We start from the raw sequence: 18346 nt of genomic DNA, 5'->3' as shown, positions 1-18346 counted from the left end.
TCTGGGGTTCAATTCTAGCAACCGCAGCCTCCCGTGCAGAGTTTTTGGAATGTGGGACCAAACCAGGGTGCCTGGAGGAAACCCACGCAAGCATGGGGAGAATATGCAAACTCCACACAGGGGGTTCCATCTCATGACCTCGGAACTGTGCCGCCACGCTGTCCTTATATGCTTTTGTTAGGGGATATCATTTTCAAGTACCTAGTTCCCATGGCAACGCAGATGACAATCAACTGTATCTTTCAATGGAGGAATCTGCCACCCTAAATTGTGGACATTTAGAGGCCTGCCTCACTGACATAAAAAGCACCTAACTTATCGCTTCTCAACACTCAAAAACAGAGAAATGCTAATATTTGTCCATCTAAATGCTGTGACTTGTTCTCACATCATTGCTCCGAACATTGAAAAATGTAATATCACCCAGAGTGACTCAGTCAAAAGTTTCGGTGTCACGTTTGACCCTAATGTTTCTTTCCAGTTATATGTTAAGAATGTTCCTAAAACAGCTTTCTTCCATCGTCACAGCATTGCAAAAATTGGCCCCGTGCTGTCCCCGTCTGACGCCAATTCATGCGTTTCTTACTTCCCGTCTCGATGACCCGTCACGTACATCTCTCCGGTCTCCCAAAATCGAGCATCAAATCCTGCGGCTGGTGCAAAACGCTGCATCCTGGCTTTTAACTAAGACAAGAAGGTTTGATCACATGACCCCAATTTTGGCTAAACAGCATCGGCTCCCTGTATGTTAAAGATGCCACTTGAAGGTTCTGTTGGTATTGTACAAAATGATGCATGGAGCTGCCCCCTCATATAGGTCAGGTTTAATTCACCCCTAAGTTCCTGCTCGAAGCCTTGGCTCAGAAAATGCTGGTCTGCATTGGAGTGCCCTGCCCTCTGAGATTCCATCTGCAACCTCAGTGGAACGGTTCAAGTCTAGGCTTAAACACACTTATATCCTATAACTTTTGAAGGACCAATATTTCATGTCGATACGGTCTGTCGATGCCCTTGAATCATCCCTTTTTGCCTGGTCATCATGAACTCTCACAGCAAAACTGGAAAAGAAAATCCAGGCCATGGAGATGCCACGCTACAGGAAACGTGTAGGCATCAGCCACGCAGCCCATGTGACCATCAGATGGCACATTGGACCCTACAAAGAACTCTTCCGAAAAACTGCTGTATGGTCACGTCGCACGACCGTCGGGACCGACCAAGATCATTCTCCAGGGCACGGTCCAGAGAGAGATGGCAACTAAAGCATAAATAGATGGTTCCATTTTTGTGCCCATTTTGGTTTGGGTTTTTTCTTATTGTTAGAGTGTGAATTCTTATCTTGGTCCCCAGAGCCTGCTCACCAGCCAGCACCCCCAAAATGTGGGGGTTGCTTGTCCTGCGTGCCTACCCGCCTGGAGCTGCTCCTATTTGAAAACAGCAAGATGGTTATGGGGAACCACAAAAACATGGTGGTGGAGGGGTGCGGTTGCCATCGAGTCAAGAACACTCACACTTTCCAGAGAAAATCTTGGGATTTATTCAATTCCATTTAGATGGCTTGTAACACGCCTGTTCTAAATGATCCGCCTCCAACGGGAAAGCAAAGGAAAGTCCTTGAGTCTCTGGAGTTCACAGCATAACACACACAGGTTGCATTTGGCGTTGTATTTAAGAACAATCATTTTTTTTAAAGTTAGTTTCATTCGGTTCTCATTGACCCATTTGTGTGTTGACATTACAGACTATAATAAATGTCTTTTTTCCAACAAAGTGAGTCCGTACTTAATTACAAAATTATTGAGATAAGTGTACCAAAAAAAAAGCATGACACTAAACAAAAAATACGGGAAAAAAAAAATCACTTTTTTTTCTCTATATTGTAATCCCGCGCTTTGCATGCAGGTTGAAAAATATTCCGCAATCCATTATCCCCATTTGCAAATTGCCGCAAAGAGAGGCTGATGGGGCACATCTGCCGGGCCCGGTGGGTCTCTTTTTTCGTAATGTCTGCTATAAAGTGAAGTGCACTGTTTTGGCTGCGATCCATTATCCCTTACCACATATTGCAAGCGGGGACAGGCGGAGCGCATTTTTTCTAGGAGGCTGAAATGAAATGCGCCCGTGCGATCGCGAACCATTTTTCAAAATCCCACATTTCGCGGGGCCTGCCGTTGCGGCCGGACTAAAATGATTCGTTATCCCGGGCTTTTGTTAAGAGCAGCGGCAGGCACAGTGCCGTTTTCTTTTTTTTTTCCAGTCTGGGCCGCTGAAGCGTGCCATTGCGGCCCGCCTAAAATTAACTCCGACGTTTCGGCCGTGATGCATTATCCCCAATCAAAGCCCGTGTACAAAATTTGGGGGGGACGCCGTACGGATTTTGCCATAAGCCAATTTATCGGCAATAAACACCCGAAACAATATTTGGATATTTTCATGAATAAAATAGCTGCTTAATCACAAGATCCTAGTATTATTTTGTTGACACTCATTTTCTGCCACACTGAAATATCGCAATCAAATCCCATTTCCAATTGAGAAAGCAGATCTAATATCCGGCTCACGGCACAACTATGGCTAGAAACGGTCGTCCTCTTCAAATGTCCATGTCGAACTGGGCTTCGTCTCCTGCGGGAGCAAAAATCAGTGAAAAGGACGATCAAATAAAAAGGACACACTGCATTGATTAAGTCTCGTTTATATCATCCGTGTATATTGTTTGCTGCTATCCAATCGTGTTTTCCTTTCCCCGGCTCAAACTAAGCACGGAAGTGACAAACGCCTGCCGTGAGAAAAAACACCTATCGTACACAAGAGAACCAACATAACATTAACAATAAACGTTCTTCAAAGTCCGAATCATCATCCTAAAGAGTCATTTTCCCTCATTGTGCTTTTTGGGTTTTATTCATCCTTCAGGAGGACTTTTTGTTTTTTACCCATTCTCTAACCTTAGTCTCTGGCACAGTGAATTTTTGGCTAGCTGCTGGATTTCTTTGAGCACGATTGGCAACTCTGAGCTCGAAAGAGGCATCATATGCAGGATGCTTCGTCTTTGTAGCCCGAGTTGCCATCTGGCTACAACTCTAGATTAGAGGTGGGATAAACTGCGGCCCGCAGGCTACAAGCAGACCGTCAGGCTTTTTTATCCGAGAATATACAGTAGGGCTGCACGATGACCCGAAATCGAATCGATATAGCGACGTAAATACGTCTCTAAATAAGTCATCTCAAGTTATGTTTGCATGCCACTATGTTTATGTTGTCCCTGAAAAAAAAAACAGCACAGAAAATGAACTTTTCTTCTAAAATCAAATCAATATTCAATTTAGGTCTGAAAAAAATCGCTATTAGGTTTTTTTCCCTAAATCGTGCAGCCCAAATATATAGAATGGTAATTAAAGTACTACTAATAAAAAATGGGTTTTTCTGGGTGGAGGGTGAGAACTTTGCCCACAATTGTCACTTTGACAGAAATACTAAATGATTACAAGACTAAATATCAAGATGAATTTGAAATAAGACAGTGACTTAAGATATGAATTTGCTTTCTTCCATTTCACATACAAGTCTCAGCGGAATAGGAGTCTCACCCAACTACACAAATACGAAACCAACTCGTCTGGAAAAATACAGTCATAGAAATAAGATGTGAAGAAATGAGAAAGGAAGCCCAAAGCGATTGAAATGCTAAACCAAAGGTGTCTTCTTCTTCTTCTTCTTCTCACCTGCGCCGCGTTCGGCGGGAGGACCGAGGCCGGCTCCCGTTTGGCAAATCTCGGTAGAGGATTCCCGTTTGAGCGGTGTGGTGACACCCGGAATGTCGGGCAGCTTGGGAGGAGTGTTGGCCAAGGGAGAAGTGCGACAATGGAGCAAGAACTTCCTGTCGTAGATGATTCGGGTTCCTGAAAGCCGGGCGGAAAAAAAAACGGATCCGTGAATCGGATTTTGAAAAAGCGCATTTGGAACTTCCTTTGCCTTATTCAAATATTCAGGTTTTGGAGAGATATAGAGTACAAAACAATACAAAAACATCAAAGTGTTTGTCATTTAACTTTACAATGAAATAAATGCATACAAATATATGTTATACATTACCGCCTATTGCACTAATATGATCCCAAAACTGTATGTAAACACCCAATGTAAATATCTTCTGCCTCGACATGCCCACGCTTTCTTGTGTAAATATTGTGTCAATTATCTTTCTTTTTTTTTTATTATTCTCTCAGTAAAAATGTGAAACTGGAGTGCCACGTCCAATGTCGTGTCACAATATGCTCAACCCATTTTGTAACAATGATAATAAAAGGTATTCTATTCTACTCTATTCTATAATGAAAGATTTTTGATTTGAATCAATTTAATCGATGAGTTGTTCCTAACCCAGCCCTACATACATCCTATTATTATGCATTCCACACTGGTACAGCAAACAGTAGCATGATCCAATATTTTGCATTTGATGACTCTTCGATGAGAGCAGAGGTCAGGAACGTATGTGTATGTATATATATATATATATATATATTCATGTGCATATTTTTTTCTTTTATTGGGGGGAAAAAAAAGAAAATTTGCTGCCATTTGTTATCCATATTATGCATGTCTACATGTTCCACGGACAGACTGAGGAGATCATTTCTTCCTCATCCCATGAGGCTCTTTAACTCCACCCGGGGGAGTAGAAGCTCACATGAAACCCCACCCCCACATTGCATATTACCCTATTTCTATATATTGGGTATTTCTGTATTCTAATTCTTTTATTTTATTATGATTTTATTCTTCAACACAAGGATGCTGCCGGAAGTCAGAATTTCCCTACGGGGATGAATCAAGTATCTATCTATCTATGAGAAGAGGAAGTCATTTTATGAGTGTTGTATGTTGTGCGTATAAAGTTGAAGTTAAAGCGACAGCGTGCGATCATTGAAATGGCTCGAAATGTAGTTGAAGCGGAAAAGGACAGGCTTTTTGGCTCTGACGCACATCAAGTGACCCAGTTGCTTTTGTGCGTCTGCTTTTTTTTTTTTTTTTTTTTTTTTTTATCAGCGCAAATGTTTTTCTCACCTGCCACATTCAGGCAAACGCAGTATCGCTCAAAGTATCGGCGGCATGTGGACACACCGGCAACTTTCTCACTGCTGGATAGGAACAGAAAGGATTTTCCGGATTTGGTTGTTGCGCACAATCTCCAACTAGGGAAAAATCTCTAAAATTTTCATTTTTTTCAAAGTCTGCAAATAAGTCAAACATGTTGACTATTTCCAAGAGAAGAAAGTGGCTGTGAAGTTATTTTCAGGTGTAAGGTCGACCCAAAAAAAGGCCCTAAATGGTTAGATTAGTCTAGGCATCCTATTTCTTTTCACATATGTGCCAACAGACCACCGGGATACAACGCCTTATGGCGTTTTCACTTTAAGGCAGGGGTGTCCAAACTTTTGATAAAGCGTCGGGCCGGATTTGGAAAGTTAAAAATGTGCGATGGCCGACGATTCGGCTCGCATTTTTCAACACTCTTTAAGAAATTCACTCTGCGTCAGAGCGCTCGACGATCAGCGTTGCCGCCTCGTCATTAGCCTTTGTAGAATTTTCATTTGACTCGTAGGGTCTGTAAAAAAGCGGCCCTGTACCGTTAAAACAGCTTCCAGGTTGCTTCACCCTTTCAAAGCATTCTTTTCCAGTTAGCGGTTTGTTATGCAGCGGTGCCTCTTGATATTCTGATATTCTTTCATAAGAGCCACAGTCTCTCTGCATATTAAGCAGATGCGGTTGTTTCCGATTCCGGTGAAAAATATTTCAATTTCCAGTTGTCTTGTGTAAAGCGTCCCTCACAATCAACTTTCCTTTTTTTTATTACAGTGGCCATGTCGGGGCGGGTTAAAATCCTCACAGAAAGCCGAGGGCAAGGTGGCCAAAGGGCGACTGCCATCTTCTGGTCAAATAGAGGATTTTTTTTTTGGTACAAATGTATTTGAAAATGCGCTCAACGGTATTGGCGGGCCACACATTAATTTGATTAATTCTACAGGACCGGTAAACATTTGCCCTGACCAGACTTTGGACATGCGTGGTCAGGAAGAAACAAGCAAAACCTGAACTTGGACACAAGACATCCCAGGGTTTGTTGGGGATTTACAAAGTGAACACTAAATTGGCTAGTTTCAAACAATATTTGCCAATAGCTTGTCTTGAGATCAAGAGATCGCAAGTTCGATTCCCTGCTCCTCCGTGTTATATGTGGAAGTGTCCTTGGGCAAGACACTGAGTCCCTAATGCCCCCAATAAAGGAGGTAGGCGCTTTGCATGGCTAACTTCCTCTTGGTGTGTGAGTGTGTGTGTGAATGGGTAAGTGTGAAACACATTCTAAAGCGCTTTGGGAGCTCTTCATTGACTTGAAAAGCGCCATACAAAAGCAGACCATTGACCGTCCAAAAGTCCAAGTCACCAAGTCACCGTCCAAAAGTAAGGAAAAGTAATTGAGTGACATGACTGCAATGTTTTGGTATCAGGATTATGTTAGTCATGGCGTCCGTCAACAGGTTACTAGTGTTGGGTAAAGGCTGGTTCTTACCTCCAGGCGTGGTGCTGAAGACGGTTCCCCCGGGGGTCGTGGAGTATTCCTGGGGCATATGGGCCGCCTCGAGGACGGCTACCCGCCTGACGGCCGGGATATCCCGGCTCCCACTCGTCTGTCCCACGACGGACATGGCTGGGAGGTGAGGGCCAAGTGGAAAGTCCCGAAAAAGCTAAAAAATCTTCTCCTGACTTGCCTCCATGCGAGCGAGTCCAAAACAACCCACAATTCCCTCCTCGGTGAAGACGTCAAAAGGCGAGCTGTGATTGGTTGAAAGCGGGGGGTGTCAAACAATTGCGGACTTTGTCGGGTTTTTTCGCCCCCATTTGGGAAGCTTTTGATTTGGAGGCGCTCTCTTTACAAACGGTACAGATTAGTGAGGTGTGAAAGGTGTCACAGATTGTGGGAGTTGTTGTAGTTGTTTTTTGCCCCCATTTCGTTTGTTTTTTTTTTGATTTGGAGGCGCTCGCGTTCCAAATGATACACATATATGAGATGTGATTGGTTGACAGCCAGGAGGTGTCACGGATGTTGGGAGTTGTAGTCTTCCGTCCGCATGTTGTTTTTTGCTTTTCTATTTTATGAATTGATATTTCCATCATTTCTAACAAATTCGGCACAAAACAGTCATCATTTTTTGGCTTGAAATCTTTAAAGATCATAAACATCCCTAATGTACAAAATATATACAATATAATTAGAAAAATACAGAATGATAATTATTAGACATATCATAATTATGATTTTTCGTTTGATTCTTTTTGATTTATCTCTATTTATCTTTGTATTTCTACAGGACTTTGAGGCGCTGGCTATATAAATGATACAAAAGTGCGAATGCAATTGGTCAAGAGCTGGAAAGTGACATACAGTGTGTGACTTGTAGGTTTTTTTGCCCCCATTTTCTTCCTGTTTAAAAAAAATGCTTTCTTTTTTTTCTCAGAACACTGTATCATTCCCAAAAAAAAAAATCGGAATGAAACAGTCCAAATTGTTTTCATTCTTTCATATTTTTGGGTGGTGGGGGTTTGAATCTTTAAGTATCTCCATAATCATTTATTTAAAAGTACTCCTGTTCTTTGAAATAATTCAAGTTTGTGTTTTAAAGCTTGCATTTTGTCTTATCATTGTAGCTTGAAGTTAAACCATTAATATTATTAAAAGAATCATTTTAACAACGTTTTCCTATGTTGAAATATAGTTAATGGGTTTTCATGAATTTCTTCATGAAAAAAGATACCTTTATATAGGGATACCAGAAATAATTTAGATGCATCTTCTCGATCCTAATATGCTTTTTTAAATCTTTAAGATCTCTATTACACGTTTTTCCTGGAGGAAAATGACGAATCTTGCCGTTAATGTCATCAGTGATGGACTATTCTGTCGTATTCTATATTAACTCATTAACTGGCAGCTGAGTCAACTGATAGTGAGCTTAATTGAATGAAAGGAGGAGGGTTGACGTCGAAAGCAGCCGGTGGCACTGCATTTCCAATGGATGTTTAACGTCTCTAGCCGTTGTTAGGAATGTATGAAGGGCCGTCAGTAGCTCAGGAGGTAGAGCGCTCGTCTTGGGATCAAGGGATTCCAGTTCGAATCCATGTTACATGTCGAAGTGTCCTTGGGTAAGACACTGAACCCCTAATACCTCCAATAAGCAGGTTAGCGCCTTACATGGCTGCATGGCTGCTATTGGGAAATGTGGAGCACATTGTAAAGCTTTGGGAAGTCATTGACTTGAAAAGCGCTATAGAAATGCAGATCATTTCATTTCATTTCAATGAGTTCAAAATCATCGGGAATACTCCAAAAAGTATGTCACATCTTTGTTTATTAATTCTTGTCAATGGTTTGAGCTGATGTACAGGGTAAGATGAGCTATACACATTTCAAATTCAGAAGAGTTCTGACTGAAAGTCTCGTATACATTTGTTGTCTTTTTCTTTTAAACCCATAAAAAAGAAAGAAAAAGTGGTGAAAGCTACATAGCCTCTACATTCGCCATCACGTGGGCATCGGCTAACTAGATAACGCTGAAAGAACATCCGGAACGACTCTATGAGGGTGCATAGCATTCTAATCCAATAGATTTTTTTTTCTCTCATACAGTACATTTTTATACATATTTCTTCATAAAAACATCTTTTTGTGCATGGGTGCAGTTGCATTCCTTAAGATAGAATAATACGATATTGCCTTTACATTGTCATCAATCCGTACCCCTTTTCGGAGCGGCACGCCCGCCTGTTCTTACGTACACGCGGTAGCGACACAATTTCACCTCTACTCCGACCACGCAAACAAAATATATGTCACTCGTACAAAAACGCCGCATATTCTCAATCGATGCAGAAAAGAGAAGCATTTCATAGTTTGTGAACTAACTTAAAACCTGAGTGCCGTGTCACAAATGGAAACGTGTGATATGTAGCAAATCTAGTGCATGCACTGGCCAGCTAAAAAGGGGTGTGCAAAATCATCTGCTCGTTTGCTCAGTCTCACTTGTTCATGCTACAGTAGCACTTCGAGTCCTTATGCACGCTTTAGCTGCATCGGCGTTCTGCATTTGTAAATACGGAGAGATTTGCTGACGGGGGGGAAGGGTAAAGAATTGACTCCCGGCCCGTCGTGCGATTCTCAAAAGCGGAGTTAAAAATGCACCGTCGACATCGACGGCAGCGAACGAGGTCACGGTCGTTTCGATCGACGGTCATATTCGAGAAACATTGACAGGATGCTACAAATGAAAATGACCCATCAAAGATGACCCCAAACCGGCCCAACAGTTGACAGTTCTGCTACTTGGATTCATATAATTAGCCTGGGAAATTTAACTTGTTTTGGAAAAATGATCCGAACGAGAGTCACCTTAGTTCCCACCCGTGGACGTCTTTCGGATGTTGAATTTGAGGCTAAATTCAGGCTGGTCCCTTTTTGGCATGATCGAGTCCTAAAATAGATGTTTAGAATTGGGTTGTATTTGCACCGGGACAGTCAAACATACGGCCCGCGGGTCGGATCCGTCCCGCCGTCCATTTCTAAAGACGTCGAAAAAGAAAAAGGGGTCTCCGAGTCATTTCTATTATAAGTTGTGAATTTTGGAATACTCTCCAGCCGCATGAGGCAGTGTTGAGTTTGTATCGCGCGGTGGGTCGCTTCAACTGCTCAAATAAACCGGTTAACACATACGACGCCAAACATGAACATCTTTTTTTTACCATTAAATCGAAATAAATGTGTTGCGTTTAAAAAGTATCCCTTGTCATTTTTCTTATAATATGTAGGTTAGTTTATTAAGCAGGGTAGGTTACTAATGTATGGTGAATGATAAAGTACAATACTAAAAAAGCAAGCTAACATTTGGAATCGACGTCCCCGGTTTAGAGCATGCCACCTGGTCCAATTTGCTCTAAAAGTAGTCATGGTTGTGTTGACTTTATCCATTTAAAACTCTTTTGATGTGTTTTTTTTCAACTATTACTTTTCAAACAATAAAACTACATTTTGGACGTTTTTTCAAGCAGTTTTTGCCGAGTGGCTTCGAGCTTCGGATACACGTGGAGGATAACAAGATTCCTTTTAAACAATGTAAGTTGTTATGATGAACTCGTCCAACGTGGTCCGAAAATAGACCCCAAAAAGTCTTTGTTTCAACTAGATTTTTCAATTCATGACGTCTTTTGAACCAGTTTTTGCTGAGTGAGTTTGACCTTTGAGGATCATCGGGAGGGTCACGACCCCATACCTGCAAACATATACCTTTACGCCTATATTGTAAACTGTAACAATCGATGTACGAAAACCATTTTTTAAAATGAATATAAATTTCTTGGCTAGAATGATCTAATCTTGCCCATTTCGACTCTCATTTGGATCAGACATAGTTGTTCTTGCTGTGAGTGAATAGGTGCCAGGTTGAGTTAGTAAAGGTAATTAACGATGGGAATTGCAATCATTGATACGGAGAATAATTGGCTGGGGTGCGACCCGCGTTCAGTTGATTTTGTTTAATGCGGTCCAAAGATGGCCCCCAAAACGTCCTCTTTTCAACGTCTTGAAAAAAGAGGTTTTTATCAACTACCGCAAAACTTTTCACGTCGACAGAAAACAAGGGATTTACTTTCATTCTGGTACGGAAGTGCCAGATCAAAGTTTGTCGTGTTTAAACGCTGTCGAAAAGAAAAACCTCTCAGGCCTGCGCGGTCCCACACTGATATCGCGCCGTTCCGATACAGAGTCAGCGTTTACTCCTCAAGGTCGTGCAAATTCCAACAAATTCTGGAGAAGCGGGGGCAATGGGGGAGATAGTCACCGCTGTTGAACTGGTGGACGCATCTTGCACAAACGAAGTTTCTGCCATTGCGCAACGTGTTAAAAATTCTTTGTTTCTGCTCGAACGTGCTCAGAAAACATTTTGCCATTTTTTGTCAAACGACACAGGAGTCGGACTCTTCACCTTGACGTGAAAAATATTCTCTTCTCGGCTTGGAAGTTGCAGAACGATCCGGTGTTACATTCAAATCATTTGAAGTCGACGTTGTACTATGGCTAAAAAGTGTGACTCAATAAAGTTGTGGACTCAATAGATTGGCAAAATCTTAGTATCATGGAAAAAAAACATGGGATTTAATGTCGTAGTTTTAAAAACGTGAAATATGTAAAAAAAAACTCATTTACCGGCCTTAACTCAGAAAATTATAACTCGATTGTAATCCAGGTTTCGGACGTGTTGGCTTAAAGATTTGGTTGCCGGACTCCGGATTGATGTCGCTTACCGTTATTTGTCACCGACATTTTGAGTTTGCCCAAAAATCCGTGCAAACGTCGCCATTTCACGCGCTTTAGTTCGTGATGAAATTTCGTGGCCGGGCTAAGATGACGATCGTACGTCATAGCGCAGGATCATATATAGCAATCATCTTTTTTTGCGTTGAAAATCTTTACACGTCGCGATATTTGAACGGACCAGGAAAAAGTTGCTACTGTTTCGGGAGAGACGACAACAGTAACGGGACAAAAGGTAAATAACCATACCCTTCAAGATTATAGCCCCAGTGTATAATATTTAAGCACTCGATGGCACCGGACTGTCTAATACGGCTATTTCCAAAATCCAGACCCGGAGGCTAGTCCCGCCCCATGATCCAATTCTTACTGGTCATGAAATGAATAATATGTGGCCCGCCAGGAATGTTGACCGCCGTATCAAATTTAATTAAAAAAAAAAAAAAAATCACCATTTGATGAGACGATAGCAGTAGCCTTTTTGGTCACCTTGCCCTTGGCTTTCTGTGAGAATTTCTGCCCACCCCATTTCTGACATTGCCCCTGTCAAAAAAAAGGAAAGTCGATTGTGAGGTCCTTCTCATACAGTGGAAATTGGAGTATTTTTTCCACCCAAATCCAAAACAACTGCGTCTGCCTGATTTGCCGAGAGATTGTGGCTCTTTTCAAAGAATAGAACGACAAGAGACGACAAAAAGCTAACTGAAACTAAACGCTGCGGAAAGGTGAAGCGACCGGGAGCCGTTTTAAGAGCAGATCGGCGCTTTTCGTGAGTCAAATGAAACTGCTGTAAAGGCGAGCTACGAGGCACTGCAAACCTTTGAAGGCGAGTGAATTGATGGAAGACTTCAAAATAAGGGTGAATAGTTGTCCCTAGCGCATTTTCAGCTAACCATAAAATGTGGGTACCCCTGTTCAAATGAGCACAGCCAGACCCCTGCCAGACAAACATGGTGGCACCTTTAAGGTAAGGATTCTTCTACTATGTAAAAGAAAATATAAATTTCTCCTCCTATGATTTTTTTTTCTAAAAATGAACATAAGTCATTTTGCCCAATATTCAAATCAAAGTTGTTTTTTTTTTACTGAATGAAATTATTTGTACCACAAGGAGGCACTAAATATTACACGCTGTCCCTTTAAAGTATCGCAGCAACGAAAGCGGAAATTGTCCCGACGGATGAAAAATCCCAATATTCTGATGATCAGCGGCTAAATCTAATTGTTATTATGCCCTTCGGCGGAGGCGGCCATTTTGCCAGCAGCGGCGGCGGCAAACGGAATTCTATTCGTGTTGTCGACTCGCATCTAGGTCTCTTTTTATGCGACGCCGCGTTTGGCCTTTTTTTTTTTCCTTTTCGGCACTTGAAGACGATTTTGCAAAAGGACGCTTGCATTCGAAAAGGAATAGACAGAACTGAAAAACCTGTGAACGAATACGTGAAGTCAATAGCTGTCAACATGAGAGCTTTCCGCACCTTCAAATACGCAAATCCGTTCGCAGAGCGGAGATCACAGAATCAAAATGCCGACCTGCGGGAAATATTCCCCGGATAAAAACATGAAAATCACCAAATAGTAAGGATCATTGGTTGTGGCAAAGCCTTCAAGGCCTCAAAATATCACAATCATGAGACAGGTATCACGTTTCACAAACTACAAATAGGTAGAGGGCGGTAATCCACCAAAGCCACGGCGCCGACAGCCGTTCGACAAAGTAATGATACTGTCGTGACGATTTAAAAGCAAAAGGTCAAATAACTCCAAAGCGAGCCATCTTTTAGAAAGGTTTTGTCCACCACTTTCAGCCTCGAAGTAAGAATTGAAGCTCAAGCTAACCAGATTTGAATTTTCAAGCTTCTCTCTCTCGCCGACTTTTAGAAATAGTAATTTTGACCCGTTCTTCTGTTTAACTTAAGTGTCATAAGAAAAGACAGGCTTTATGTGTCGCGCGCCGCATGAGCCTTTGTGTCATACCGCGGCCGAAGGCGTAGGTGTAAACTGCACGCTCCGCCTGTGTATAGTACAGTACGTACGACTTGCGTGAAATAGAAGTGCATATGATTACATACTTTTATAAATGAATCTACGGGTAAAGTAAAAATGTGACGTCAAATGAGCTGGTAGAGTTAGTGTGACATTAGACCGGTGAGAGGGGGAGATGAGACATCAGATTAAATGTGATTGTCATATCCTTAGAAGATTTCTGTTTGAAACGGCCGCTTTTTTTTCAAGGATAGTTACAGCCATTCGTTTTAGCGAGGGTAACGTTTCGTGCGCCTTCTTCGTACATACTGGTAATGGCAAGCTCGGTTTCCATGGTTATCGGGGTTTTGCTTCAATTACCTGACGTGAAAATGAGATCTCCCGGGCTCTACTGTGTTTCGAGTTCATGCATTGGACAGAGAGAAACGCAAGCGGCCGTTGTTTGCAAAACCTTGATTCCGAAAAAGAAAAGAAAAAATTCAGAAAGGTTTCCTGCCGGGGTTGACTTTGCAGTCTCTCCTTTAGGAAAATTGTTTTTGAAAATGATGCCGTCCCTAATGAGGAATGGACGGCTATTATGATTATGGATTTTCACCTTTTTTTTTTTTTTCAGCGAGCGAGTGAGCGAGCGAGGCTAATTGAGCACACGAGCAAGCTCCTCGCCCGCATCACGGAGCCTCGAAGCCGACGGGCTGCCGGCTTCCGAGTGACAAAAGGCATGCTGCGGGGGAAAAAGCAACGCGGAGAAAACATAGCGCAGAGTGCATATCGACAGCAAACGCACACAGGAGAAAAAAAAGCTTCCCTTCTTTGGGGTCCTACTTTTTTTTAGGGATAGGGTCACGTCGTCTTCAAAAAGGTGGGACTCATGCACCGGCGGCCATCATGCAGTTAGGGTTGACAGGAAGCACTTTTTTTGTCCTTTGAGTGGGGCCGCGTTTGCATCCTTTACTTCTTTTGTAGAAAAACGAGGCTCATGCTTTAGCGATACTTTACAAATGTTAGAAAACTCGGGGTGGCGCTCTTCCGCACGCTGCCATTTTCTTTCTTTTGATCCTCGTGCGAACGGCGATTTTGTGTTTCTATTTTGCCGATCCGCTCACTTTCCTCTGCGCTCCGTATGTGCTTTCCAAGAGGAGACTTTGGATGCGCTTCTTCTGTCCTAGAAAAGACACGAGACAAAGCGCAGGTAACGTTTCCAGAACTCACGAGCCGGCACACAAGAAAACCTATCCTGCGCATTAAAATCAGGGCTGGAAACGGTGAAATGCATCCACTGTCAATTTCGGACAAAATACAGCGCACGCGGAAGTCAATGTCGGCGCGAGATCGAGTAAATGAAAGCAAGCGTCCGCGTGATCTTCGTAGCGCAATGGAGGCGTCCTATCGGGGATGGCGGGCGTTCAAGTGAAAATGGAATAGCGATACTTTTTCAAGCACTGTGCTCGCGTGGCAGGAAGAGACCAAAAAGCTCTTGTGTGCAAAGTTAGATTGTTAAATTTGGATACCTATTAGAACTCATTTCATGTTCTACTACAGGGTGGAGCCAGGGGAATGGGACATATGATACTTCTTTTTAAAAATATTACTTTCATCAAATTGAGTTTAAAACACTATTAAAGCAAAATAGTATTAGTGGGCCCTGTTTTAAGCACGTCGTTTATTTTTTAGTTTTGAACTATTACTGTAGGGTTTTTTTTTTTTTTTGTATTACGGTAGTTTTATTTTATGTTTGGTATTTTGTACTATGTCTGTTGTATTTTGTAGTATTTCCATATAAAAATGTTTGTTGTATATCTGCAGTATTTTTGTAGTACAGTGTTCCTGTAGTTTTATTTTTGTATTATTTTTGTGATGTTTCCATAGGAGAATTTGTGTAGTATCACTATAGGTGTCATTTGCAGTATTTCTGTTGTCAGGTCCTGTTTATTTGTCCGTCTATTTACAGTGTCTGAAACTCGTGACAGAAAGTTATCGGGAAGCGGGGCAGACAACTCTGAAAAGTTGCCTGCCCGGCCATGAAGTCGCTTGCCCCATTTTTCACAACTTGAAACACAATAAGACGACTCATCGCAGGAAAAAAAACGTTGTTGCAAAGTATTAAGGATTGATCATCAGAATATAGAACAACACTTTAAAATGAAGTTGATTATAAATCTACTTATAACATTCATTACATGTATATGAACTGGTTGTTTTCCATCTGCCCTCAGTCTGTATCTGTATTCATGAAATGTTTGCGCTGCGCCGTCTCCTACAAGCCACGTGAACTCCTCTTTCCGCGATGCTCTTAATGTACATTTACGTTTTGTAGCGTCATCGATTGTGTTAGCTTCTTTTGAATCTTTCTCCTGTGTTCTCTGTGCGTCTACTTTGGAAAATGATGTGCAAATGCACCCCCTTATAAGGCTCGGGAAAGTGCGGAAGCACGAAGTTATTCGATGCGAGCTTCTGATCGGCTACCGACGATGCAAATGACCAAACGAACAGAAATTCCGAAATTTCCGAACCGAACGAACATTTCGAAATTGGAATAAAGCAAACGTTTGATTTGGAAAAATAAATAAATAAAAACGAAAGATTTTTTTTTCTTTCTTGAAAAAGTTGTGGGCCACCCGGGCAGAGACGTTGTGTAAGTTGTACGCCCGACGTAAAAGATGCACGCCCCGGGCGTCCGGGCAGACCTTATTTCAGACACTGGTAGTAGTATTTCTCGAGTAGTTTTTTATATTAGAGTATTATGTCTCGATCATTTTTAGTATTCCAGTGGAAGTATAATTGATGTATTTCCAAAGCAGTATTTTAGTAGTATTTTTGTCATATTACTGTATCAGTCTTTTTGTAGTATTTTTTGGAGTAAACCATTCTGCAGTTGTATTTTGTAATATCGTATTACTCTAGTATTATTTTTGTAGTAATTCTCTGCCATTTTTTTCAGAATTGAAGCAAAATACTATATGAGGTCCCTGTTTTTAAGTACTATATTTGCTATTTAGTTTTGTAGTTATTGTGTAGTATTTTTGAGTGGACACAGAAAGTCACAATGTTTGCACGAATACAGTGAATTACTTTTGAGTTTTTCAAACCTCACTTGTGCCCAATACAATCATTTTGCCGTTTAATATCCGGACCACCTCAAGTGGCGGAATGATTCTTTAGGATTGATTATTGCCGTGTCACGAGCATGATTTGATTGTTTCTTTTTTGACATTTCCATCGTTTGTTGAAATAACGTATTCGCCACCAAATTGACTTCGCTTCTGTGCGGCGGTGCTGGAAGCTGCGCCCCTTTGCCCGCATGAGGTAAGGAGCGCTATCACATACCGGAGTCTGCAAAGCTTCTTTGGCGGCACCCGAAGACACGGAGCCCGCCCGGCCCCGCACCGAGTCCTGATCGGCTCGATACGGTTGGAAAGCTCCGCCTCCGACCGGCCTAAAAACAGGACAATAATAAGAGTCAAATACTCACCCGGAGCTCACCGGTGACTTCAATGAGCCAAACGCAGCGTTTCCCATAGAATATCGCGAGACCCTGGCAGCTGGACGGTCTAAGGGAGTCCGAAGGCATTGTACATTTGGAAAACAAAGTCAAGAAGCTAGATCTATCTAGGATGAACGCGTGCCCCATTGAATCCTAAATACACTAGTTAGGAAAGACAATGACACAGCAAACAAGTCGTGCTAAACGTGGCAGTAGTCTTCTGGTCATTCGATTAGACTAAAAGTACCTCGAGATGTTCCGAAGCCAACGCTTTACTATTTTAAGGTAAGTACCGTTGCGTCGGTGACTAACGATATGACGGGATGTCGATTCTTCTTCGATGGGTCACATGAGGTTATTGTGAGGTTATTATGAGCTACGGCAAGCCGGCTGATCCACCAAGGTTCCTTCTGACTGACAGAGGTACGTAGCACGAATGAACACCGTGGCGTTTGCGATCATTTTCGGAATGAGGAATCTAAAAGTTATTTTGTTTAACTTTGAATTTATCTATAAATAACGCAGAGAGTTTGGCGGGACCAATTTAACCCTGGTGGCCCGATAGAAACTTCCTATGTATGTCAAGGGAGCAGCAGGCAAACATGAAAAAGTGCATACCGGTCGTCTGGGTCGCGATGTGCGGCTGGACTCGACGTCGCCATCTCAGGGTTCCCGAACGCCTGCCGGCCTGCAACGACACAGAGGCCTTCGGCTGAAGCCGGTCCGGCACCTCCTCCTCCGGCAACGGGAGTCCCCCCCGTCCTCCCGTCCGACCTCTGACTTCCCAGTTGGCCGTTCCAGTTGGCCTTGGGCACGGCGCCGCTGGCTCTGACCCGGTCCCTTTGGGTCGGGGCCCCCGGCGTGGCCTCCTCGTTCTCCTCCTCCGCATCCTCCTCTTCCTCCTCCTCCTCCTCCTCTTCCTCCTCCAGCTCCATGATGGAACCGCTGGCCCCGCTGGCCCCACTGCTGGGGCGACCCAGGCTGCAGGGGAGGGAGAGGGTGGCCCCTTCCGAGTCGTCGGCCCGGCTGCTGCCGTCCAGGGACGAATCCTCCACGGTGACCAGCGAGGGGCTGAGCCCCGAAGGCCAGACCTGAACCTCCGACATCTCCAGCAGGGTGTCCTCTTCGCTGGCGGCCGTGGGGGCGCACTCCACTTCCGGCCAGTAGGGCTCTGCACCCAGAGGAGAAGGCAAAGTGTATGGGGCCGAGGCCGGAGACTGCGGGTACGCCTGGACCGTTTCGTAGCCTGCGAGGACGACAGAGACACTAACGCCATGCGGGCTACAGCCAAGCGGGATCTGCTAGGGTCCTGCCATACGGGACCAGTTTTTACCCCAAAAATATTCCACCAATCAGTACGGCGCGGTTCAGATCAGAGCTGAGATCTTACGCAGGAACCTGAATCGACCCGAAATGTCGATCGTTTCGTCCGGGTCGGGCTCTAATACCCGGGGGCTTTTTAGGCCCAATCTTACCTTTGGCTTAGATTGATCGGGTTCTGACCAAAGACTGCA

At 43.1% G+C, this 18346-nt stretch overlaps 2 protein-coding genes across 8 annotated transcripts in view; both read right to left on the bottom strand.

Moving 5' to 3' along the window:
- Nucleotides 1-2276: 2276 nt before the first annotated feature.
- LOC148349980 (eukaryotic translation initiation factor 4E-binding protein 1-like) lies at nucleotides 2277-6867 on the bottom strand. Its single transcript, XM_088319929.1, has 3 exons — nucleotides 6575-6867; nucleotides 3726-3902; nucleotides 2277-2625 (listed from the first exon to the last, which is right to left on the bottom strand). The coding sequence occupies exons 1-3, from the start codon at nucleotides 6708-6710 to the stop codon at nucleotides 2594-2596; spliced, it is 345 nt and encodes a 114-aa protein (XP_088176055.1). The 5' UTR covers nucleotides 6711-6867; the 3' UTR covers nucleotides 2277-2593.
- A 1527-nt stretch (nucleotides 6868-8394) lies between these two features.
- LOC148349978 (uncharacterized) overlaps nucleotides 8395-18346 on the bottom strand; it is a 66789-nt gene continuing 56837 nt past the window's right edge. For 3 of the 7 annotated variants that reach the window (XM_088319706.1, XM_088319709.1, XM_088319707.1), the window contains 3 exons: nucleotides 17451-18003; nucleotides 16676-16784; nucleotides 8395-14513 (listed from right to left, as the gene is read on the bottom strand). In XM_088319706.1, the coding sequence (XP_088175832.1) occupies nucleotides 14451-14513; nucleotides 16676-16784; nucleotides 17451-18003 (725 nt within the window). In that variant the 3' untranslated portion in view covers nucleotides 8395-14450. Of the gene's footprint in view, nucleotides 14514-16675; nucleotides 16785-17450; nucleotides 18079-18346 lie in introns of those variants that run through there. The other 4 variants (XM_088319703.1, XM_088319708.1, XM_088319704.1 and 1 more) reach the window with 2 other exon arrangements.

Source organism: Urocampus carinirostris, chromosome 16 (genome assembly GCF_059441175.1).
Source record: "Urocampus carinirostris isolate Australia breed hairy pipefish chromosome 16, RoL_Ucar_1.0, whole genome shotgun sequence".
In the NCBI taxonomy this organism is placed as follows: domain Eukaryota; kingdom Metazoa; phylum Chordata; class Actinopteri; order Syngnathiformes; family Syngnathidae; genus Urocampus; species Urocampus carinirostris.
Note: the sequence above shows the minus strand (reverse complement) of the source record. Positions and strands in the feature narration are given on the sequence as shown.

Excerpts from the sequence above, each read along its gene's own strand:
- LOC148349980 (XM_088319929.1), bottom strand. The coding sequence starts at position 6,710 with ATGTCCGTCGTGGGACAGACGAGTGGGAGCCGGGATATCCCGGCCGTC. Across the intron at positions 3,903-6,574 it reads CTTCAGCACCACGCCTGGAG|GAACCCGAATCATCTACGAC; the intron begins GTAAGAACCAGC and ends CCCGGCTTTCAG. Across the intron at positions 2,626-3,725 it reads TCCCGCCGAACGCGGCGCAG|GAGACGAAGCCCAGTTCGAC; the intron begins GTGAGAAGAAGA and ends TTGCTCCCGCAG.